The sequence below is a fragment of the Hordeum vulgare genome, chromosome 2H (genome assembly GCF_904849725.1).
Source record: "Hordeum vulgare subsp. vulgare chromosome 2H, MorexV3_pseudomolecules_assembly, whole genome shotgun sequence".
NCBI classification, from domain to species: domain Eukaryota; kingdom Viridiplantae; phylum Streptophyta; class Magnoliopsida; order Poales; family Poaceae; genus Hordeum; species Hordeum vulgare.
In genome coordinates this window covers 441,131,379-441,155,338 of record NC_058519.1, presented here as the reverse complement: position 1 = coordinate 441,155,338, position 23,960 = coordinate 441,131,379, and the positions used below count along the sequence as shown (strand labels likewise).

The following is a 23,960-nucleotide window of genomic DNA, read 5'->3' as shown; positions in this document are numbered from 1 at the left end:
CATATAACTCAACTATACTAAAACATCATCGAACCTTAAGTGTGCAGACCCTGCGGGTTCGAGAACCATGTAGACATGACCCGAGACACTCCTCGGTCAATATCCAATAGCGGGACCTGGAAGTCCATATTGGATCCTACATATTCTACGAAGATCTTATCGGTTGAACCTCTGTGCCAAGGATTCATACAATCCCGTATAACATTCCCTTTGTCCTTCGGCATGTTACTTGCCCGAGATTTGATCGTCGGTATCCCTATACCTATTTCAATCTCGTTACTGGCAAGTCTCTTTATTCGTTCCGTAATACAAGATCTCGTGACTTACATTTGAGTCACATTGCTTGCAAGGTTTGTTTGTGATGTTGTATTATCGAGTGGGCCCCGAGATACCTCTCCGTTAAGCGGAGTGACAAATCCCAGTCTTGATCCATGCTAACTCAACGGACACCTTCGGAGATACCTGTAGAGCACCTTTATAGTCACCCAGTAACGTTGTGACGTTTGATACACACAAGATATTCCTCCGGTGTCAGTGAGTTACATGATCTCATGGTCATAGGAATGAATACTTGACACAGAGAAAACAATAGCAATAAAATGACACGATCACATGCTATGTTCATAGTTTGGGTCTAGTCCATCACATGATTCTCCTAATGATGTGATCCAGTTATCAAGTGACAACACTTGCATATGATGAGAAAACCTTAACCATCCTTGATCAACTGGCTAGTCAACTAGAGGCTTGATAGGGACATTGTTTTGTCTATATATCCACACATGTATCTATGTTTTCATTCAATGCAATTATAACATGGATAATAAACGGTTATCTTGAAACAGGAAATATAATAATAACTATTTTATCATTGCCTCCAGGGCATATTTCCAACAATGATCACCGGGCTTCCGATCGAGGGCAGGGCTCTTACAGGGAAGGTTAGGTGTGATGGGTGGCGACAACGGGTTGCATCATTGGTTGGTGTTGAACCTGAGCCGTGGACTCATGAAACAGGAAGGATCCTAGGCCATCCGATGTGTTGTTCTTGTGGATACAGAAACATTTTTGCAAGTGCCCAAAGGATGCTAGTCCGGATGTTGTGGAGAGGTATGCCCGGGCTTACCTATGGAATCTTTTGACCCAAGTGGTGTTTCCGGATGGCACGGGGGACACAGCCTCGTGGATGTTCTTGGATCCTCTTCGTGACTGGGATGTTAAGTGGAGTTGGGGTTCGGCGGCACTAGCCTTCTTGTACCGTCAGGTATTGCTTAATATGATGCATTTTCATTTTATTAAATAGGTATTTGCATGTGGTCGTTTAACATGTGTGCAAGTCTGGAGTTGGATGGAGCACGTATGAGGAGTAAGCCGACGTCCACTCTTGGAGGTTTCGTTTGGGCCCCACAGGTTTGGATGTGGGAGCGTATCCCTGTTGGCCATAACCTCAGCCTTCCTCCGGACGAACCTTGGAAGTACCCTTTTGACGGGGATGGGGAGCGGTACCCCACTATCGCACACACATGGGCTAATGTCCAGTGGTCGAGTATCGCAGCTATGGGGCGGTACAAGGCATACATAAGCGAGCTTGACATGCTGACTTATGAACATGTAATTAGCCAAATGCTTTAGCATCTTTTCTGATTTTTTTTCGTGCATGGGCGAGTGACTTGTTGTGATGTAGGTCAATTGGAGGTCGTACACGGTACTTAGGCAGTTCCCTCTAAGCAATATGTGCCTTCATGACCAGCATCTTTGGCGTGTGCGGTGCCCCCATGATATGCTTTTTTGCGGTGGAGTGGCATCTTCCTCATCGTGTTTCAAAGCAATTCAGAGTCCAACAACGCAGCCCGCACGGATCACGTCGAGACAAGTGTGGTGCTACATAAGTGAGTTTCTTGTATCACCTGTTGATCAATGTCTAACACGAGAAAATGGAACTGATGTATTATTTCAATGCTTTGTAGGACAAACCGGCAAAACAATAAGAGTGTCATCAATTGGGAGGAGCACCACATTATGTGGGTGGACATGTGGAATGCTCAGAGGAATGCTCGAGTTGAAACCGATCAAACACCCGACACAAACGAGGCGACATATTTAAGGCATTTGGAGTGGATTCATAAAGAGTACAGAGTTATCCACAAGGGTGCTTGGACTCGTTCAGATTGATTGGACTTACTGCCAAGTGAGGATACTGATGTTGCATTCAACAATTCTATTAGGGAGATAGTTGGAGCGCATCTTGACTATGGCCCTCTCCATGACCGAGTGGTACGTCCCTCCTTTGAAATATGAACACGTGTCATTCATTCGTGGATGGTCTATCACATATGTTTTATCCAGGGCACGGAGCTATGGAAATGTATCAATGATAGTAACGTGGTGCTTGGCCATGCCACATGTCCATAAACAGACGGGCTTGTTAGAAGTACTTTGCACGTTAGATGTCTTGTTAACCGTTGTTTTATTTTTCGTAGATCTGTTAGCATATTAACATGTCAATGTCTTTTCCTTGTGCAGAAGGTCGCCAACCGATGCCGCACACTAGCCGCTTTACTGTCTTGCCATGGTGTTTCGTCCACCGATGTGCGGAAGTTCTGTTAGCATATTGAGGAAGCTGAAGAAGAAGAGGAGACATACAACGAGGCTGCGAATCCAGACTTCATGGAGTTTGGGGCTTCGCTGACAGAAGACGCTGCGCAACCAAGTCAACCTACTCAGTCGACAGAAGAAACACGCCGAGCTAGCTCAAGGAACATCCGACGTCCTGGCTGGCAGAACACTCCAGAGGGCTACGTCACTAAGGGCAGGATGCGTGTGAAGAGAGGGAGGAAGTGAAGTGTTATGTCGTTTGAACTATGAACTATTTATCTTCTGAGTTTGCTGTGAAATATGAACTATGAACTATGAACTATCAAGTATGAAGTATGAACTATGAACTATCAAGTATGTCATGTTGTATGTTATGCTGTCAACTATCAAGTATGTTATGATGTGATTTATGTCATGTTGTATTTATGCTATCAACTATCAAGTATGAAGTATTTATGTTGTATTTGAAGGCGAGTTTGTCGCAAAACAATGCCTAAAAAAGAAAAGAAGCAGAAACGCCAGCCCCCTTGGCGTTTGAAGGGGAGGCAGCAATGCCAGCTCCTATGGCGTTTCCACTCCATATTCGAATGCTGCTACGCACCGTAGCTGGATCATTCTGTTCTGATGGAACGCCAGCCCCTCGCTGGCGTTTGAAGTAGAGGCAGCAACGCCAGCTCCTATGGCGTTTGCACCACATATACGAAGGCTGCTACACACCGTAGCTGACATGTTCTGTTCTGAGGGAACGCCAACCCATTGTTGGCGTTTGAAGGGGAGGCAGCAACGCCAACTTCTATGGCGTTTCCACCCCATATTCGAACGCTGCTACGCACCGTAGTTGGCATGTTCTATTCTGAGAGAACGCGAACCCTTCTATGGCGTTTGAAGGGGAGGTAGCAACGCCAACTCCTATGGCGTTTACACCCCACATTCAAACGTCAATGTCCCTTAGCGTTTCTATGACCTATTCTATTGTGTTTACTGTTTTTGATGGTATCCCACATTTTGTTCTATCTTGAATGCTGGCCTAAATCATTGTCGTGAGATGGTGTTGCTGAGATGGTAAATGAAAGTAACCATCACATAGAGTACACACATCACATAGATTCATAGCAACTAGAGTTCAAAAGTCACATAGAGGACTAAATTAAAGTTCAAACATCACAAAGCGACTAAGAGTACACACTATGGAGTTCCCATAGCGATTTAGCATGCACATAGAGATCGACTACTAAATTAAAGTTCAAAGGTGCACAACATGATGAGAACGACGTTGCTCTATTGTGTAGAGCAAGGTCCAAGTCCCTTTCCCTTCTTCTTCTTCCTCTCTTCTTCTTCTTCCTCCTCCTCCCTTTTCCTTATGAGACTTGCCTCTTGAACCACATTCTCTATGAAGCGCTTGTACGCCCTCTCTTTCTTTGCCGCGTCCAAAGCCCAAAGCTTCGTAGTTCTCTCGCGAAATTCCTTCATCCGTTTCTCTTCAGCCATCTTAACCTGCTTCTTTGGCCTCTTCTCCATATCAAGGCCTCGACATGTCATTATCCAATCCTCCTCTCGCTTCTTTTCTAACTCCTCTTCCTTCTTCTTCGCTAGAGCGGCTGCATCCTCCTCTCTCACCTTCTTGACAACCTTGTCCCAACACCCCGGCATCTCACCTCCCCCCTCCGTGTCCTCCACCCCCTTCATTATTGCTTTGTTGGGTTGAGAAGACGCCATACCTACAAGAAATTACAAGACATTAGTTAGTAAAGAGAAAAACAACATGAAGAAAATGTACAACATGACAATAATAATGAAATGTATCAAACTTACGAAAATGGTCCTTGTAGGTATCCGAACATTCCTCTACCACCACCCGAGCCTCTACCTGTAAAACCTCCTCTACGACCAGCACTACCACGAGCACTTGAACGACCACGTCTACCACCGCCGGATCCTCGGCCCATAACAAGGCCACCACTTGAACCACCACGTCTACCACCGCCGAATTCTCGGCCCACGGCAAGGCCACCACTTGAACCACCTCCCCCACTAGCACTTGAACCACCTCTGCCACCCACATCACCAGTAGAAGTATTGCGACCTTTTGAAGTTTTGTTTGTATTGCAAGTCCTCTTATTGTGTGTCGTTTCATTGCAATCACCGCATTGGTTCCTATCACGTGGCTCCATGAAATGTCCACTACCAAACTCTCCGGTGCTCATGAGGTCATCCATATCATTCTTGTATCATTTTGTTCTCCTTCTACCCTTCGTTTGAATCATCATCTCTCGGTCCGGCCTAATATTAGGGTCGTGATACTCTGGCCACTGTGATGGGTCAAGGAAAGGGTGGAATCTTGATGCCCATGTTAACTTATGAGTTTGCAAGTTGAATTCATGCAACCTCACAACTACACCATCGGAGAAGGGCAAATTCCTCATGCGACATGCCATCATCATGTGCGAGCATGTCCAGTGGTACTTACTAGGCCGCTCACAAGTGCAATGCCGCGTCCGAAGGGACACCGTAAATGAGCGACCACCATATGATTGCCCATCTCTCGTTGTACCGCCTGGCTCATCCACTTGGTATTTCATTTCAGCATTATCGAAACAAGTGGGTCACTGCATGACTGACTTCTCTTTTTGAAACTCTAGGCACTCGACAACCTTCTTCGGATAAATATCATTGGGAGGCTTCTCACTCTCACCAATCCACTTGTCGATTTCTTCGGAGTGCTTTAGAAAATACTCATTGAGCTTGTAGAAGGTATATTCAGCTATTGCCGTCACCGGCAACTGACGTGCCCCCTTCAAGACAAAGTTTAAGCACTCAACAAGATTGCTTGTCATGTCGTCATATCTCATGCCTCCTTCGTCACATGCCCATGACCACTTGTGTCTCTCATCAATATTCCTTTCTAGGAAATCTTTCCCACCTTCATTTGCCTTCTCATAGATTATGTTCAATCGTTTCATGAATGACTCAACGGAGAAGGACACGCATGTGGAGTTAAGATCCTTCGCCAGATCTTTGTTCTTATAAGTCGTGTAAAACTTTGCAACGAAGTGCTTCATGCACCATCGATGGTGAAGCCTCGGATGCCCTGGCATGTGAACATCCACGACCTTCAGTATGCCTTGGTGCCGATCGGATATGATGCATACCTCCCTATTGGGAGGAATGACCGTGCTTCTCACAAGTCTCATGAACCATTCCCAGTTGTCTTGGTTCTCCACGGACACCAAAGCAAATGCCACAGGCAACACCTGATCATTAGCATCATGTGCCATTGCTATCATTAGTGTGCCCTTGTATTTGCTTGTGAGGAATGTTCCATCAATAGACAAAACCGGACGACAATGCTCAAAAGCTGCAATGCATGGGCCAAACGTCCAAAAGGCACGACGGAACACTCCTTCAATATCTTGGACATAGTGGTACATTCCGGGGTTTCTATAGGACATGGCGTCCAGCTACCTGGATAGCATGTTGTACGCCTCTTCCCATCCACCGTACAACATTCTAAGAGAGACTTGCTTGGCCTTCCATGTCTTCCCGTACTTGACCTTATATCCAAACTTCTCGTAAACCCAACTCATCAACAACTTCACTTTAATGGTTGGATCCTCAACTATATGTTTCTGGTATTTATAACCGATGAATTCCGAGATTAGCTGATGGTGTGTCGTCGGTGCTTCATCGATCGGCGGTGTGAATTGGTGAGTTGCACTGCAACTATCTTCCACCAACCATCTTTCATGAGTCTTCCATTGATTTTCCATTTGCATTTTTCTACCTCACATTTCACGGTGTATCGCTTGTTGCAGTCCGAGTGAACAACTATGAAAGGCCTGTAGTGTTTGATGGCATACTCACACAACCACATCTTGATTTCTAGCATGTGCTCGAACATCAAACCTTTCTTTGGGTAAGACGTAGAAATCGCGTCGGGTGTGCTACTTGGAAACATTCTAGCATCAATTGTCTTGCTCATGCCACCGTCAACTATAGCCTTATCTGCAAGGCTAACATCACAAAACAAGGGAACTTTGTGATCCCTACTGGTGATTTTTGTATACCACTCCGCTTCTTTCTCAGTGAAGCCATCCTCGTCCAACTCATTCACCGGGCCTTCATCATCCGACTCATCCACACAAGCACGCTGATACACAATGTCAGGATCCATGTCATCATGCCTTACTTGAGCCTCTACGTCACCAACAATCTTGTGGTGCCTCTCATACTCTTCGTCCGAGTCATGACCATCATATTTGATCGGTGCACTACCTCCGAACTCATATTGGGGATACTCATTGACTTCCACTTCAACTTTATGCTCAACAGTAGGTGGCACACTACTAATCGGGCTCAAATCATGTACTAAGGGTTGGTTCAAGTCAACGTGCAAAAGAGGAGCCCTGACCACCTTACTTGCAAACACTTTGGGTGACTTGACTATCGAGGATGCAACAACCTCCTTGTATGTAAACCGATGCAAATTGGACTTGATACGCATTGTCTTCATTCGACACTTGTGTGCCGACCCAACATCATATCTTCCTAATAATTCAACTTGGTCACTTGGATCAACCCACTTCAATCTTATCCGTGTTTCTTCCACAACCTCTTCATAAGCAGGACTCTTAAGAAATATCAACTCTTTCTCATAATTGTCAACAATATCAACATTCATGAATGCCTCTTTGTCAACATAATGAATATTCACAATCTTATTAATCTAAAAAAGTAACAAAAGTACCAATGCTAAGTACACCACATTTCTAACAAAACAACTAAGAAACATCTATGTCCATCTAAATTAAGCATTACCCTAACCCTAACCCTAACCATAATTCTCAACAATAAGCATAACCCAACCAATACAATGCAACATTATTGAAACAACTATAATCATTAGTATACACTAAGAACATCACATTTTGGAACAATATTCAAAACTAGGGTTAGAAAACACATGAGCAAAAAACCACCAAAATACACAAATCCAACCAATCAAAATTTGGGAGATGAAGGAGATTACCTCAAGCAATGAAAATGACACCAGATCCATGGACCAAATTAATTCTTTTGGAAGGATTTGAGAGGGGACAAATGGGGGAGAAAAGGTGAAATAAGGGGCTGCAACTTGGGGGAGAGGTGGGGAGAAGAGAGTGAGTGGAATGGTGACCTGGTGGGGGAGGGTGGGGCTTTAATAAATATCTCATACAGAAATGCCATGATGATCGCGTTGCACCCCAACATAAAAACGTCACGCTGGCTGGCGTTGGACGCCAACATGAACACAAACTAATATGGCGTTGCAGAAGTGTACAAACATAAACTAGTATGACGGTTCTTAGTTGACCAGAAAAACCACGGGTTCTGACGTTTCTAAAAGGGTCAAAACGTGAAATTCTTTTCCAACGAGTTTATTGTATGTAATATTTTTATCAGGTGGGTCAGAACAGGTGATTTTGTCCCGTGCAGGCTTGGCGAGCCCACTTATCGGTGAAGATCCACGGCCTATTGGCTACGGCCCGCGAGTGGGCTGGCTTTGTCTATCAGCTCCTCCGCGAGAGGCACTCCATCGCACCGCATATTCGTCTCGTCTGTTTGCTATCCCATCCCCCTCGCCGCGCGTCCCCTGGCGTGCGCCGCCGCCTCTATCGGAATGGCGCTTCGCTCGCCGGAGCTGCGCTTCGCCGCCACCACCGGTCTCGGCGCGCTCTCCCGGCCCAGCCGCCTCGCTCCTTCCCCCCTCGCCGCGCTCGCTTCCCCTCGCCGACGCCGCCGCGGCCCGTCTCCTTCCCCTTCCCCCTCGCCCTCCGACTCCAACCCCTCGACCGCCTCCGCCGGTAAGCTTGCACCTCTTCTTGCGTATTCTCCGCTGGTCTGATGGTGACACACTGTGATTTCACTTACACCCCCGAACGGGCCGTGGTCTGTTCAGGCGACGCGGACGGGCCGGAATGGAAGCAGGTCAGCGCGAAGCGGTTCGGGTACAAGGAGTCCATGATTCCCGACGAGGCATGGAACGTCCTCCACCGTCTCCGTAGCAGAGGTGTGCCCCTTTTTGTTGGCTTGATTGTTATCGTGGAAACACTAAATTGTCATTATGATTCTTGTCTTTCTTCCTTTCTTGAGGAGAGACGAATGTTATCTGTCTTGAGTTTATGGGAAGCCTCTGATAAACTTATTGAAGGATTTCTTTTTAGCCCTAAAGTGAATCTTTTAGCTGAAAGTTTGTTCCTTCACAGCTATTGGTAATATCATGGTTTAGCGTTTGTATCTTCTGATAAAAGAACATGTACAACTAGTAAATTGCAGCATTCTTTTATTTTTCCACATGAAATGCTTGCATTACCAGTTGAGGCCTCCTTTGGTTCATAGGATAAGAATTTCATCGGAATAGGAAAACCATAAGAAGTGAGATAGATGTATCTCAAATCCTATAGTGAAAGAGATGTCAATTGGTTCATAGGACAATGTTTTTTTCCTTCGAATTGCAAAGGATTTGTTCCTGTCTCCTATACAGGAATAGGGTTCTATTCCTACAAAACAAAGGGCCCAAAAGAATTTTTTCCTCCAAAATTCCGATCCTTTAGAATTCCTACAAAATTGTTGTAAACCAAAGGAGGCATGATGGTGATGGTATCAAATGGGTAAGAAATGTATGTGGTTTTATTGTTCCACTATTCAGTAAGGAAGTTCAATTCCTTCGTGTTAGGTAGCTACGAACTACTCCCTCCATTCACTATTATAAGATGTTCTAACTTTTTTCTGATTCGGATGTATTTAAAGGCATTTTAGTGTGTGTTTTCACTCATTTCAGTCCGTATGTAGTCCACATTGAAATATCCAAAACATCTTATATTTGTGAATGGAGGGAGTATTATATTATTGATGGTACAATACACCGGGGTGGCCCATCGGACGGGAAGCTCGATATTTGGCTGACCCCGGGGCATAAGAGGCCTAGCGACAACCCGACTTTGCTAAGTAGTCCAGGGCCCGGCTAGGAGCAGAAGCCAAGGAGCCCTCTATGATGAGGTTGGTTAGGGACCTTGTAAACCCTAGCTCTCGTCCCCTTTATAAGGTGGGGCTAGGGGTAGCTCTCGACATCTATTCCATTAGTTACATACCTCGATCGTCATCATCATCCTCTTGTAACCCCCTCGCACGAGGTGCTCTCGTATCAATCAAAAGCAAGGCAGGACATAGGGTATTACCCCACCATGAGGTCCTGAACCAGGGTAAAACCCCTTGCGGACTCCCCTTTGGTACTTTCAGCTACGCTCGCTACCAAGGGATTTGACGGTTTTCCACACCGTCAGTCGGCGTGCCAGCCACGGGCTGTATCCAATGGATACCGAGGCTAGATCAGATCTCTAGTCATGCCTGATGACTTCATGCCGGGCAAAACGTTCATCTTCGGCTCCTTCAAATTTGTCGCTGATGGGCGAGGGCTACTCTATAGACGCTGCCTTCCCCCATGAGCACGATGCACTTTGAAAGCTTTGAGTTCCACTTCAACGAGCACGACAAAGCCATATGCCTCCGTGCTCCACCATCACCCTTAGCACGCAAGGCAACGCCGGTCCTCGCCGGCCTCAGAACGGTTGGGTTTTCATCAACCCACCAGCCCACCCGCTTGCAGAGCGTACACATGATCTTCGAGGCCTTTGACACACGACAAAATGGTTGGGTCTTCATCAACCCACCAACCCACCCGCTCGTAGAGCGTACACATGATCTTCCGGCCCATGGACACGCGTCGGGCCCTGTCCACGTCGGGCCCTGTGATAGCCTGGCTTATTAGGGATGATACACTACTCATATCAATAAGGAATTTCTTCTTTTTCGAGAGCCCGTTCGGAAGGAACTCCCAATTTAAGCGTGCTCAACTTGGAGTAATTTCAGGATGGGTGATCGACCGGGAAGTTGTTCCCGGGTGCGCATGAGTGAGGACAAAGTGCGCAGGAAAGACTAGTGTTGATTTGTGGGGCTAGTCTAGATCTTGCCAGAAGTAACGACCATCGGTGGGTGTGTCCGGGGCGTTACAAGTTGGTATCAGAGCCGACCTTTGAGGTTACATGGATGTTTGCGTGTCAGGTGCGCGGTCATGTTGTTCATAATGTTTGTGACTTGTTGTGGCATACGACATGACACATGTACCGGACTGGACGCACAGATGTATGTGCCAAGAGGGAACGTTCTTGTGGCTCGACGAGGATGTCGATTCCTCTGAGTGGTGGTGTATGTGATAGCCTAGCTTATTCGGGATGATAGACTACTCATATCAATAAAGAATTCCTTCTTTTTCTGGAGCCCATTCGAAAAGAACTCCCAAGTTAAGCGTGCTCAACTTGAGTAATTTCAGGATGGGTGACCGACCGGGAAGTTGTTCCCGGGTGCGCACGAGTGAGGACAAAGTGCACATGAAAGACTAGTCTTGATTTGTGGGGCCAGTCTAGACCCCGCCAAAAGTAACGACCATCGGCGGGTGTGTCCGGGGCATTACAGGCTCACGCGCAGCGCAAGCTACGTGACTGTCGAAATCTATGGAATTCCTGGATTGGTCCGACTCCACCATCATCTTCTATCGCACCGACCACCTCACCCATGTCCCTTGACAAGAGGACTTCACCCTAGTAGTAGAGCCGATCATCGGTGGCTTTTGCCTCCCCTGAGTTCTCATGGACGAGGGGGGGGGCAACGGGAGCAACGTGATCTTCCCTGACACCTTGGCGAAGATGGGAATCTCCAAGTCCCGTATGAGCCCGTCATCCATTAGCCTGGCTTCCACGGGTTCACGCCGGGCAGAAAGGCGCAACCCCTTGGACAAGCCTAGTTGGATGTGATCTTCAGAGACGAAGAAAACCTCTGCTTAGAAACGCTATGCTTCAAGGTCGCGTCGTTCTATACGGGCTACAAAGCAATCCTTGGCAGGCCCGCCTACGTGCAGTTCATGCCACTACCCTCGTACGCATACTTGCATCTCAAGATGCCCAAACCAAATGGCACCATCACTGCCCACGGCAGCACCAAAAAAGCGATAGAGGCGGAGGTCGCCAATGTTGAGCTCGCAGAGCCCACCCTGGCTTCCTCATAGCTCGAAGAGATCAAGAGGTCTGTCGATCCAACCACAACAACCTTGCCCTTCAAGCCCAGACCTGGACAAGCTTTCCAGCCGACCAAGGAAACGAAAAAGTTTCAAGTACATCCCGAAGAACCGACCGAAACTATGGTCATAGGAGGAGACATGAGCACGGAGCAGGAGGCCACCCTCCTACAGTTTGTTGGGACAATTGAGACATCTTCGCCTGGAGGCCTGTCGACATGCCTAGGGTTCGTGCACACCTCGCGGAGCACAACCTAGATGTTCGAAAGGACGCGAGGCCGGTCAAGCAGGCCCTTCGATGCTTCGCCACCGAAAAGCACTACACAATTGGAGAGGAAATCGCCCGACTCCTAGCTGTCGTGTCCAGGGGCCGACCCGGCTCTGAGCAGAAGCGTCATCTTGGCGTGCAAACCAAGAAGCCCTTTACGTTGAGATCGGTTGGGGACCCTGTAAACCTACCTGTTGTCCCCTTTATAAGGCAGGGCTAGGGTTAGCTCTTGACATCTATTCCATTGGATACAAACCTCGGCAGTCATCGTCATCATCCTCTTTTAACCCCGTGACACGAGGTGCTCCCATATCAATCAAAAGCAAAGTAGGGCGTAGGGTATTACCTCACCATGAGGGCGGAGGTCACCAATGTTGAGCTCGCAGAGCCCACCCTGGCTTCCGCATAGCTCGAAGAGATCAAGAGGTCCGGTGATCCAACCACAACAACCTTGCCCTTCAAGCCTAGACCCATACAAGCTTTCCAGCCGGCCAAGGAAACGAAAAGGTTTCAAGTACATCCTGAAGATCTGACCAAAATGAAGGTCATAGGAGGAGACATGAGCACGGAGCAGGAGGCCACCCTCCTACAGTTCGTTAGGGATAACTGAGACATCTTCGCCTGGAGGCCAGTCGACATGTCTAGGGTTCGTGCACACCTCGCGGAGCACAACCTAGAGGTACGAAAGGACGCGAAGCCGGTCAAGCAGACCCTTCGATGCTTCGCCACCGAAAAGCACTGCACAATTGGAGAGGAAATTGCCCGATTCCTAGCTGCCGTGTCCAGGGGCCGGCCCGGTTCTGAGCAGAAGCGTCATCTTGGCGTGCAAACCAAGGAGCCCTTCACGATGAGATCGGTTGGGGACCTTGTAAACCTAGCTCTTGTCCCCTTTATAAGGCAGGGCTAGGGTTAGCTCTCGACATCTATTCCATTGGATACAAACCTCGGCAGTCATCGCCATCATCCTCTTTTAACCCCCTGACACGAGGTGCTCCCATATCAATCAAAAGCAAAGCAGGGCGTAGGGTATTACCTCACCATGAGGGCCCGAACCTGGGTAAACCCCCCGTGCGAACTCCTCTCTGGTATTTCCGGCTACGCTCTCTACCATACAGAGGGATCTGATAGTTTTTCAGACAGTTAATAATTGTCTTTCCTTATTATTCTAAGACCATGATGATAACCGAAGGTTTTATGTCTTCAGGTGAAGTATCCATTCGGGTTTGACTTTTTGTTGTTGCACTCCCAGATTTAGTGATAGTTTTATGTGTTTTACTGTTTTGCAGGATATGATGTGTACTTGGTTGGTGGTTGTGTTCGAGATCTCATAATGAAGAAAATCCCAAAAGATTTTGATATAATAACAACAGCTGATCTTAGGCAGGTTATAACTCATATTAACGAGCATGCCATTGTTATGCAGTGATTCTATTACAAATTGGTTTGTTGTGTGCCATACGTTTCTCAAAGCTAATGTTTCTACTGAAATGTGGAGATAGCAAATTTTATAGAATAAGAATAGTTTCGCCAAGATCAACTGCAATAATTAGCGTATTTGCTTGATATTAGATGCATGCAGTTTTTTGTTATTTGAAATAAGATGTACCTTCAGCATTCATCTATCCGTAATAAGTGAAAGGCATGAATAAAAACTATGTATAATTTTACTTCTAATTGTATATTTGCATATGTGTCATATTTTGCAGTTATGTTGCATTGCTAGTCGTCGACAAATTCTTATTCTATTTGAGATGCAAAAGCAATTTTCTTGACGTTACCAACAAAGGATGCTATTTTGAACTCTTGCAGGTGAAAGACACCTTTCTAGGAGCAGCTGTTATAGTAGGAAGGCGGTTTCCCATAGTTCATGTACATGACAATAATTCCATTGTTGAGGTTCGTACATATTCGTGCTTACTTGGCTGGATCGTCAGAAATTGCACACTTTAAGAGGGGGGTTGTTGAATTAGATTTCCTTTCACACCATATATGCTGCCAACTGAATACTGAGTATCGTTGAATTTGATTTCCTTTCACACCACATGTGTTGCCTACTGAACATTTCTTATCCTTCCTGGCAGGTGTCAAGTTTTAATACTTATGTTCGAGGGTCTAGTGGCAATCAAATGCCTGCTTCAAAGAGCCCACATTGTAGCAAGAACGATTATTTACGCTGGAAGAACTGCCAAGGGAGGGACTTCACTATAAATGGGTTGGTGTTCCTACATAATAACTGATTTCCATACTGCAAGGTGTGGTATGCATATTTGCTGATGTCAAATGTGTGCAGATTAATGTTCAATCCGTATTCAGAAAAGATCTACGACTACTTGGGAGGCATTGAAGATATTAAGAAAGCTAAGGTCTGCTGTATCTATAGTTGTTCTAGTTGCATCATCTTTGCTTGTGTTCAACATCAATCATTTCCTTTATTTGTCATGACATCCTTTTTCCCTTTCAACAGGTTCGTACTGTTATTCCTGCTGCCACTTCGTTCCATGAGGATTGTGGTCAGTATCATTTCAAATTTGTCTTTTTAGATTTCCTTTTTTTTTGTTTTTGCCTTTTTTGTGAATTTGGCATTAATGTGCAATCTGTAATTAACAGCTCGTATTCTACGTGCAATCAGAATTGCAGCTCGATTAGGATTCAGCTTTCCCAAAGAAACAGCTTATTATGTGAGAAATCTTGCCTGTTCTGTGGCAAGACTTGACAAGGTTTGATCCTGTATGCACAATGTGCTTATAATTTGTGAATGTTTGTCTTCTCATATGCATTGAATAAGCAAGAACGGAGCTCAGGTGCCTGTCTCTTACTGGTTTCCTTCTTGTAGGGAAGATTACTCATGGAGGTTAACTATATGCTTGCTTATGGTTCAGCTGAAGCTTCTTTAAGGTTGCTTTGGAGATTTGGTCTTCTTGAACATTTATTGCCCTTTCAGGTATGTCTATGGTTAATATCTCAAAATATAGTGGTGTTTGTTGTGGTTATTTTAGCTGAACTATTTTGTTGAACTATACAGGCTGCATATTTTTCTTCAACCCTTTTTAAGAGGAAGGATAATGGGACTAACATGTTGCTGGTAAGTTCCATTTTTTTCAAATGTACATCTCACTGATAAAAGTTTGGACCCTTGAGAATATACCCAAATAACTTCTTTTTTTCATTTTTTACTTAATTAATAGAGGACTCATAAAGTTTGGGCCCTTGAGATTATACTCAAATAACATTTTAATTTTCATCTTCTTAATTGATAGAGAAATTTACTCTGTACCCACTATGATTTTTGCAAACCTCCAAAATAGCTCCCACAGCTCATTTCTTCCAAAACACCACTATGAACTAACTAAGGTTGATAGGTTAGGAAAAGTCATATTTTCTGTCACCTATTTGTGCCATCTTCCTCTCCTCCCATATTCATCATACCAACATGCACACAGGACATTCTTGATGCCAAACTTAGCCATATAAGCTTTGCTCCTCAGCTTGTAGGCCTTATCGAATGGGATTGTAATACATTCTAGTCCCTCAAGCTGTCAAGGCTGTGAGCCCTTGACTATCAGACACACGCAGACGGAGCATAGGCGCTTAAGGCATTGAGGCCTATGCCAAGGGAGCACGATTAGTGTTTATGGGAGAGATGAGTCAAGGTTCCTTTGGGTATATATAAAAAAAACAATTTTTTGCCCAGTGCATTGACTAACAAAAGTGGGCCATCAATTGTACTTGGATAGAGGTGATGTGTGAGTTGTACTACGGAGCGAACAGGCTTTGGCAGCACTGAGGCAATTTACTCAGATTACTAATAAGTTGCTAAATGTTGGCCAATGTTTAAGTTCTAGCAATTGTGTGCGTGCAATGCATGTTTTACACAAATGTATGTCGTGATGTATATGCAACTCAGAAAAGGGTATTGGGGGTGCCCCACGTGCAGGAATGCAGGCTGTAATGAAGGAGTTGATTCAGCAAGGAGATGTAAAGGAAACTATCTGATAAAAATTAAGTGAATGATTGTGCAATTAAGAGCAATTAATGCGATTCTAGGTTCTAACTTATTTTTCCAGTCATTTGAGCCCATTTTGTTGGATGGTCTAGTTTAATTGGATCAAACATAACTCGTACCTATTATATTGGAACCCAGTTCTTTTGGCCGATTCTCCTAGAATCTTGAGAATCGAACCTTTCGAGGACTAGGCTGTAGCCTGGTGGCAAGGTGGGCAGTGGCTCACCCTGCGGCCACGGTTCGAACCCCGTCGGGATCGGATTTGTGGTGCTCACCCCGGGTGGGATTCTCCTATAAAAATAAGTCCTGGGTGCTAGTGCCCATGGATCTCGTTTTATCAACTCCTCGCCTTTGCGCCGCCGAAGAAGACCCTTAAGCAAATCAAGAAAATCCAGCGTGGCTTCCTTTGGGCGGGGCGCGCAGCCGCCAACGGTGGCCACTGCCATGTCAACTGGCGCCGCGTCTGCCGCCCTACCTCCCTTGGCGGCCTTGGGGTCCAGGACCTCGAGCGCACTGGCCTAGCGCTGCGGCTCCGATGGCTCTGGTATTCGCGCACCGACCACGACCGGGCTTGGCATGGCCTGGACCTGCAATTCTCGCTCGAGGAAAGAGCGCTCTTCTTCGCCTCCACCACGATGATCATCGGGAGCGGCTCCTCTGCGCTCTTCTGGGAGGACCGCTGGATCAATGGGCAGTCCATATCTGAGATCGCCCCTGACCTCTACAGCTGCATTCCCAAGCGTCGACGCAAGCTCCGGACCGTCGCCGAAGGTCTTCAGGGACACAGCTGGGCAGGCGACATCCAAGGGACAGTGGGCATCAACGAAATCGGCCAATACATTCAGGTCTGGCAGGCAGCAGGCTATTGAACATTTCCCCCTCTCAGATGCGCCTGACCAACTGGTGTGGAAATGGACGGTATCCGGTACCTACACGGCCGGCTCCTGCTACCTCGCCACATTTCAGGGCTCCACTACCTGCTACGCCTGGAAGCTCATTTGGAAGAGTTGGGCGCCGCCGCGCGTAAAACTCTTCCACTGGTTAGCTAACCTGGATAGATGTTGGACCGCTGATCGCCTCGCTAGAAGGGGCCTCCAGCACCAGGTGAGGTGCCCATTATGCGACCAAGCTCCCGAGACGATGCGCCACCTACTCCTGGAGTGCCCCTTCGCCAAGCAGACTTGGCATGAGATCCTTGCATGGCTCAGGATGACCACCGCAGGACCTACCGACGAAGGCACGCTCATGGATTGGTGGCTGCGTGCCAAGCAAAGCACACCTACAACGATGCGGAAAGGCCTTGCCTCCATCGCCCTACTAACGCCATGGATGATCTGGAAGATGCGCAACGAGTGCATATTTGACGGTGCCCAGCCCCTCGTACATGTCCTGGTCTTTAAGATCAAGGACGAAGCCGAACAATGGGCACGTGCTGGTGACGTGGCCTCAGAGTCATCTTGCCTACCACCTGGGATGTACATTAGTTTCACATTCATGCCCCCTCCTGTACTTGCTCTCCTAGGAGGGTTGTAACCACACTCTATCTGTTCAATGCAACGAAACGCAAAATCTCTTGCGTTTTCTCTAAAAAAAAAGAATTGAACCTTCCCCCAGATTCTCCCAGAATCTTGAACACATAGCTAGTTAGGGTCAAAAATGTGTTTTTGACAATCAGCCAAAAGAGCTGGGACCCAATATAATAGATTGATTGCAAATATTTCTGTTTGGGACGTAATTTCATGTTGTGGTGGCATGCTATAGTTTTTTTTTAATTTGGCTTTAGTTGCCAGATTTGTCTATTAAATTTACCATCTTATGCATGCAGGTCCTATTTTCTAAGCTGGATAGTTTTCTTGCACCTAACAGGCCATGCCATAATAGTTTATGGTAAGAGTTGAATGATTCAACTTGTTATTTCTGTACAACTCAACAGTTTAGGCTGATTGTAATGGAGAGTATCATATACTAGTACCATACATATGATACTAGTGTATGATTCTACATCCGTAATGCATAGTATCATGTGTTAGTATCATAGAACAGTTTATTTATTGTCATGCATGACACATAGTAGAACAACATTTAATATGATACGGTATCATAATATGATACTCAATCTTCTCTTTCTTCATTTAAATTCATGCCACCTCATCAAATATGCCTAGTTGGCATGCATGATACTACTTATGATACTCCCATTACGACCAGCCTTATAAAGATCCTTCCAGACTCTTTAAGTTTATCCGTGGGATTCACTACTACTTGCTAAGATGACAATTCTGTTTTTTTTTTAACAGGATAAGTATTTTAGCGTTCCATGAGGCATTGGTACGCAAACCACGGGATCCTTTGGTGGTGGCTACTTTTGCACTCGCTGTATACCTTGGAGGTGATCTGCCACTGGCAGTGGATATTGGACAATCAATCAACCGTCAACATGATGCTGGGTTTTCAGAGCTCTTGGAACCACGGGTGCGGGGCAAAAAAGGGTTATTAGCTGAGGTAAAAGACCTTGCTATCTCAATGAGGCAGGCACTAACTGAAATGACTGACGAGTATTATGTTGCAAATGCTATGGCGAAAATCCCTCAAGCACCGTCCTCAGATCTTGTAAGTGCAAATTTTTCCGCCCTCCATATTTAGTTTAGTTATTTTCTGCTTGCAAGTAGACCTGTTGAAATATTGTGCTTTGGGACAGGCCTGAAAAGCCAGGCCCCAGCCTGTCCAACGTTGCAAGGGTAAGCCTGAGGCTGGCCCGAAGTTTTTTTTTTCTTCAAATAACTTCAACTAATGCTGATATCTTTCCGGGTAGTGGTGTATCTAAGTATCTCCCAAGCACGGGAGAACATCTCTCTGGTCTAAGAGAACTCTCATATCGTCAGTAACAATATTAACTATGGCCTATAAAGCATAGTATTTTAACAGGTAGGAATAGTCACTTAGCCAGGAATAGCTGCTCCTGAACTAATGAATTGCATTCTAACATTTCCTAGTTCTTTACCTCTTTTACATGCACACCATCGCCAGCACTGGTAGAGATGAACTGCAGCCATGCTACTAGTATTTTATCTTTTCTAGATGGCAACAATTGCAACGCTCCATCCTGTACTGATGCTGGTTTATACCATTGTGGTACATATTCTGGTTTAGGTATTTATCCCACTACAAGCATACTTGAAGGTTCTCAAATTAGTTGAGCGTGTTCAACATGGGAAAAAGGAGATTGGTTATGAACCAAAAAGTGATGGAAATATCGATTATTACAATTTAGCAAATGGTACACCTGCCGAAGTAAGAAACCTCTTCACGCTTGTTGTCTTTGACACGATATACCCCCCGAACCTGGAGAAAGAAGATGATAGCTCTAGAAGTTGAACGATCAATCCAGGGGTCCCTGAAGAGAATCGTGCCACCTACAGCTTACGCTCCGATGGCCTGTTACAGAAGTTTGCGGAGCTTTCCAAGCTTGAGCTGCTGTGTTGAATCAAGGGAGAGCAGCAGATGTTATTTGCTTGGTCGGATGGGGATAAACTCAGTTTCCATGACCATGATGTGTTGTTAATCATCGTGGCCTATGGTGTACACTTATGTTGGACATGGCAACTGCTCGGGCTTTCTGGGTGCAACTGTTTCTTCCCAGATTATTCCGAGGCAATGTTAATTTCTGATCTGTTGGAAATGCTATTAAGCTGTGGATCTAATTTCAAATGGCCTTCTACAGTTCTACTTCGCTGTATTCTAAAACGCCCAGACTGCATGGAATACTTGCAAAAAAATAATGCTAGTGCAATAAAAGTTTCTATTTCTATGATCTCGGACGATGTTGTATGCCATGCAATTCCATTTCATAATCCACCAAGTTTCGCTTCTGAGTACTTTTTTTGGTCGATATTCTAGTAGGGGCTAAATGCACGAAGTGGTGGATTTGTGTGTTTCATCTAGGTCCAGATTCTTGTTGCATGTTTTCACGGCGGACCTGCATCTACGTGTCGACTGACATTGGGCACAACTTTTTTTTTTTTTTTGACAGAAGACATTGGGCACAACTTAATCACAATCTAGACTGGTACTACAACTTAATCACAATCTATACTGGCCTGCGTACAAGAGACCATCGATCGGGCACGAGTAGGTACGTTTCGCTCAGAACGCGATGGTCCAGTCCACCGTACCAGAGGCAGAGGTATCACACCCACCTACTTCTGTCTTGCGCGTGGAATAATGCGCGTGATCTAAACCACCTCGTGCGGCGCGCGCATATTTGATTGTTCCACGAAACAGCATGGTAGCTTTGCCGGCCGGCCGCGTTTGCTTGTTTAGGCACCTCTAGGGTCTAGGCTGTCACCGGGCAATATATGATGCATACCTCGTTCCTTCGTTAGTTAACAAAAAGAAAAATAGAGGGTACTCTCCATAAAGAAATATAAGAGTATTTAGATCATTACAGACGAAGTATCTCCCAACGGCTGTACAGGGTTGCAACCACCTGAAAAAAATGATATATGACAGAACATTTTTTTATATTTTCTTGAAACGAAGACAAATGATCTGCATCATCTGAAAATAGTGTTACACTTTTTTCGTTGCTAAGTATAAGTCATTTTAAATTTTTTACTATGAACTACATACGGATGTATATAGACATACCTTTAAAATATAAATTTACTCATTTTGCTTTGTATGTATAATTTGTAATGAAGTCTTTACAAAAAACTTATATTCAAGAACGTAGCGAGTACGTACATAAATATGCATGAGTGCATGCAAAATTAATTATCTATTACATCCCTAAACTTAATTTATTCATTTGTAAGAAAGCGCATCGATCAAACTTAAGCCACCGCTACCAAATTCTATTGCACGCATCTATACTATTGGAGTGCTACTACTCCGAGGCCGTGATTGGATTGACGTTTCTTAGTTCAATACCGGTGTAAAATATACAGACCTCCACTGGTCGTTTTTCTTTCAAGTTAAAAATCAAATAAGACCAGTATTATACACCTGTAAAATAAATACAAGTGTATATAAATACACGTGAACCAAGCGGGGCCCTAGTTCCATTTCCACACACATGAATATACACCGGTAATCACCGGAACAATTAGCTATACCCTATAATCAAGAGCACCAAATGAACATCAAGCTAATCAGTCAAGCCCAGAAGCTAGCTAGGCTGCTTCCGCTTCCTTCTTCACACCAAGAGAGCTGCCGCTGATGGTGGTGGCGCCGGGATGGTATGGACCCATGCGGGTCAACCTGCACGTTTAAACAACCGCACGCATGATGAGTTGGGTGGCGAATTGGTTAGGTCAACACGTACGTACAGTCCAGAAGATTTGGAGTACAACTTTTTGACATATTCTCACGGAAAAAGAAGAAGGCAAAGATGATACGTGCATGCATACTCACGATCGAACCAAATATTAGCTTTCCTCGATTTGGGTGAGCAGATCAATCGTGGTGTTTGATTTGGTAGGTGTCGGTCCATCAAATTGGTCGTTGATGTCGATCGAGATGTCACCCTCAGTCAACTATGTATGCGCATGCTAGCTTAATTACGACCGCTGTCGATCGCAACAAAAACGTGGTCTCCGATCGATCAAGGTCGCTCAAGGACCCACACGTACGGTTTCGACATTTTTTTCTTCTCATCATGTGGAATGTTCAAAGAGAGCAACTAATCCTGCACTTTTAACTTTGTTTCAGAACAAGAAACTACGTACGTACTGGTATTACTTTAACCTTGTGGTTTTGTCCATGGAAACAAACTGATATTATTTGGCCAGAACATAATTCCTATATACATATAGAATATTGTTTGTTTACCTCTCTTTACGCTTCACGAGGAACTGCTGCAACGACTTTGTTCTTGCCAGTGGTATGTCTGCAAGCATGAATATTAGAATTGTAAGCAACGACTTTATAAAGCGTCCAACGAACTTTTTTTTTAATTTTTTGTTTGCTCATGATGAGTTATTATTTAAACAAACCTTTGCTTGAATTTCCAACAGGTGTATTGTTGCCAAGGTCACGCCTTTCTGCCAACGTTACGTCCCTTGCCATCTGCATTATAGCTTCTGCCTGTCAAAATATTTGATCAGATGTCCAAGGCCACATCAGTATATGAATTTGATAACATACATCTGCTACATGTGCTTACTTTTATATGCATATATACATTAATTCTCTCTAACCAAAAGAAATATGCAAGTTCATTTTTGGAAATTGGACATCGGACAGTGCTTTTAGGGTCAGTTCTTTTGCTAGCTTTTAACATAAGCTGAAATAAGTTGCCCCTTACCCAGCTTATTCTATAAGCCCAACCAAATTTATTTTTTTAAAGCCTATTAATTAAGACTTTACTAGTAGGCTTTAAAAAAATATTTTTAGTTGAGCTTCTAAAATAAGCTGGGTAGGGGACAACTTATTCTAGAAACCCAAAAATGCTATCAAAAAAAACTGACCCTTAGGCTGGCCATAGTGGGAGTAACTTAGGTAGTATCATGTTTTTGAAACTAACAAACATGTTAATGTGGCACACAATTAAAGATGAAAGAGAGTTAGAGTAACATAGGTAGATACCGTAACATGTTAAATGCTATGCTACTATGTGTCATGCATGTTAATAAATGAGGTTATATATGATAGTTTGTTAGTCGAGTACTAGTTTATAATACTAAACACTATAAAGGTAGTATCATACGATAGTATCATATGCATGATACTATTATATGATACTCTCCACTATGACCAGCCTTAGAGCATGGTTAATAGTATAGCCAACTGCTGGCTATAAACAGTCTTATAGCCCATCTTATAGCTAGCGTGTACAATAGTTAGCTATAAAATAGTACTATTTTTATCATATATAGCCCACCTTTCATTTTCACAAAGCACCTAGGAGCACGTGCTAGAGCTGGCTCTTCACGAAGAGCCCGTTTCACTTCTCTTTCCTCTTCTCTCTCATCCAACTCAGCAAAAATATAGTATTTTAATTATTATAGCCTGACTGTACCTTATTGTAATTGCTGTTAGGTACATCTCGTATCGAAGTTGAGAGTGTAATTAATGAAGAGAAATACTAAGCAAATGGAAGAGGCGCGGAGATTGGTAATAATTAATCACCTTGTGGTGGGAGACATCGAAGATGGCAACGGAGCCGTTGTAGAAGACCGTCATGGGACTGGGAGCCGCAGGCGCCTCTTCCGTCGTCGCCGGCGAGCGGGGGACGACGACGCGGCGCAGCAGCTGGGGGTCTATCCTCGCTATTGCGCTCGTCTCCATCCCTGCACGCACGCATCCATGCAGTTCCAGTCAGCATTCACGCGCGCATACACAGGCACACAAAGAGGCAGGGATATGACATTCGGACCTCGGATGGACGACAAGGAGGAGGAGGAGGAGGATGAGCCGGTGTTCTTGCCGCGTTGCTCGCCGAGGGCAGCGGCGCGGAGGCCGAGGAAGTCGAGCTCCACCGGCGGCGCTCTCGACGACATGCTCGATTCCAAGCTCGAGTACGTACGGCGGCCCCGCGCGCGGGTCGATCGTCTGGAGTGGCTATGGGCAATGGGCCGGCGGAGTTGTTGTTACGCTCGATCGGGAGTGCGAGGGCTAAGGCGCGCACGGTTTATATATAAAACGAGAGCTAGGGGCTACTGGTCGCCGGTGTGGAGCTACCGCTGCATGAGTCCACGACCCATGTCGTCGTCGATCGCCGTCTCTCAAATCAAATGAAGTCCCATTGCTGGGCAGCGCAGGTAGGAACGCGCGAAAGGTGGCTAGCTAGATGGCGATCGGCGAGAAAGCGACCGACCCACCCCTCCGTCTCCGTCGGCAGTAGTAATTTATTTGATTTACACGAAACAATGGGATGGATGGATCCTCCACCAATCAGTCGCCGCGTGTGGTGCCAACAACTCCAACAGCTCATGTCAAAGAAACAAATAAATCCAACAGCTCGTGACGAGTGGGAATGGGCAGACGCG

The 23,960-nt window shown here is 45.4% G+C and overlaps 2 protein-coding genes across 2 annotated transcripts; one reads left to right on the top strand and one right to left on the bottom strand.

The window, feature by feature from the left end:
- The first annotated feature begins 8,173 nt into the window (after window positions 1-8,173).
- Window positions 8,174-19,783, top strand: LOC123426571 (poly(A) polymerase I). The gene is made up of 13 exons (XM_045110430.1): window positions 8,174-8,435; window positions 8,531-8,641; window positions 13,256-13,353; window positions 13,779-13,865; window positions 14,051-14,181; window positions 14,260-14,332; window positions 14,434-14,479; window positions 14,577-14,686; window positions 14,803-14,910; window positions 14,992-15,051; window positions 17,798-17,859; window positions 18,270-18,582; window positions 19,123-19,783. The coding sequence occupies exons 1-13, from the start codon at window positions 8,252-8,254 to the stop codon at window positions 19,345-19,347; spliced, it is 1,608 nt and encodes a 535-aa protein (XP_044966365.1). The 5' UTR covers window positions 8,174-8,251; the 3' UTR covers window positions 19,348-19,783.
- Window positions 19,784-20,874: 1,091 nt separating this feature from the next.
- LOC123426572 (protein TIFY 9-like) lies at window positions 20,875-23,758 on the bottom strand. Its single transcript, XM_045110432.1, has 5 exons — window positions 23,348-23,758; window positions 23,101-23,261; window positions 21,966-22,056; window positions 21,802-21,859; window positions 20,875-21,231 (listed from the first exon to the last, which is right to left on the bottom strand). Exons 1-5 carry the CDS (start codon window positions 23,469-23,471, stop codon window positions 21,144-21,146), a joined length of 522 nt encoding a protein of 173 aa, XP_044966367.1. The 5' UTR covers window positions 23,472-23,758; the 3' UTR covers window positions 20,875-21,143.
- Window positions 23,759-23,960: the final 202 nt, after the last annotated feature.

Bases quoted from the DNA above. Each gene is read 5' to 3' on its own strand.
- LOC123426571 (XM_045110430.1), top strand. From the start codon at position 8,252: ATGGCGCTTCGCTCGCCGGAGCTGCGCTTCGCCGCCACCACCGGTCTC. The intron at 14,182-14,259 runs GTTGGTGTTCCT...AAATGTGTGCAG, and splicing joins AGGGACTTCACTATAAATGG to ATTAATGTTCAATCCGTATT. The intron at 14,480-14,576 runs GTCAGTATCATT...TGTAATTAACAG, and splicing joins TTCGTTCCATGAGGATTGTG to CTCGTATTCTACGTGCAATC.
- LOC123426572 (XM_045110432.1), bottom strand. From the start codon at position 23,471: ATGTCGTCGAGAGCGCCGCCGGTGGAGCTCGACTTCCTCGGCCTCCGC. The intron at 23,262-23,347 runs GTCCGAATGTCA...GCGTGCGTGCAG, and splicing joins CTCCTTGTCGTCCATCCGAG to GGATGGAGACGAGCGCAATA. The intron at 21,232-21,801 runs GTAAACAAACAA...TTAAACGTGCAG, and splicing joins CTCGTGAAGCGTAAAGAGAG to GTTGACCCGCATGGGTCCAT.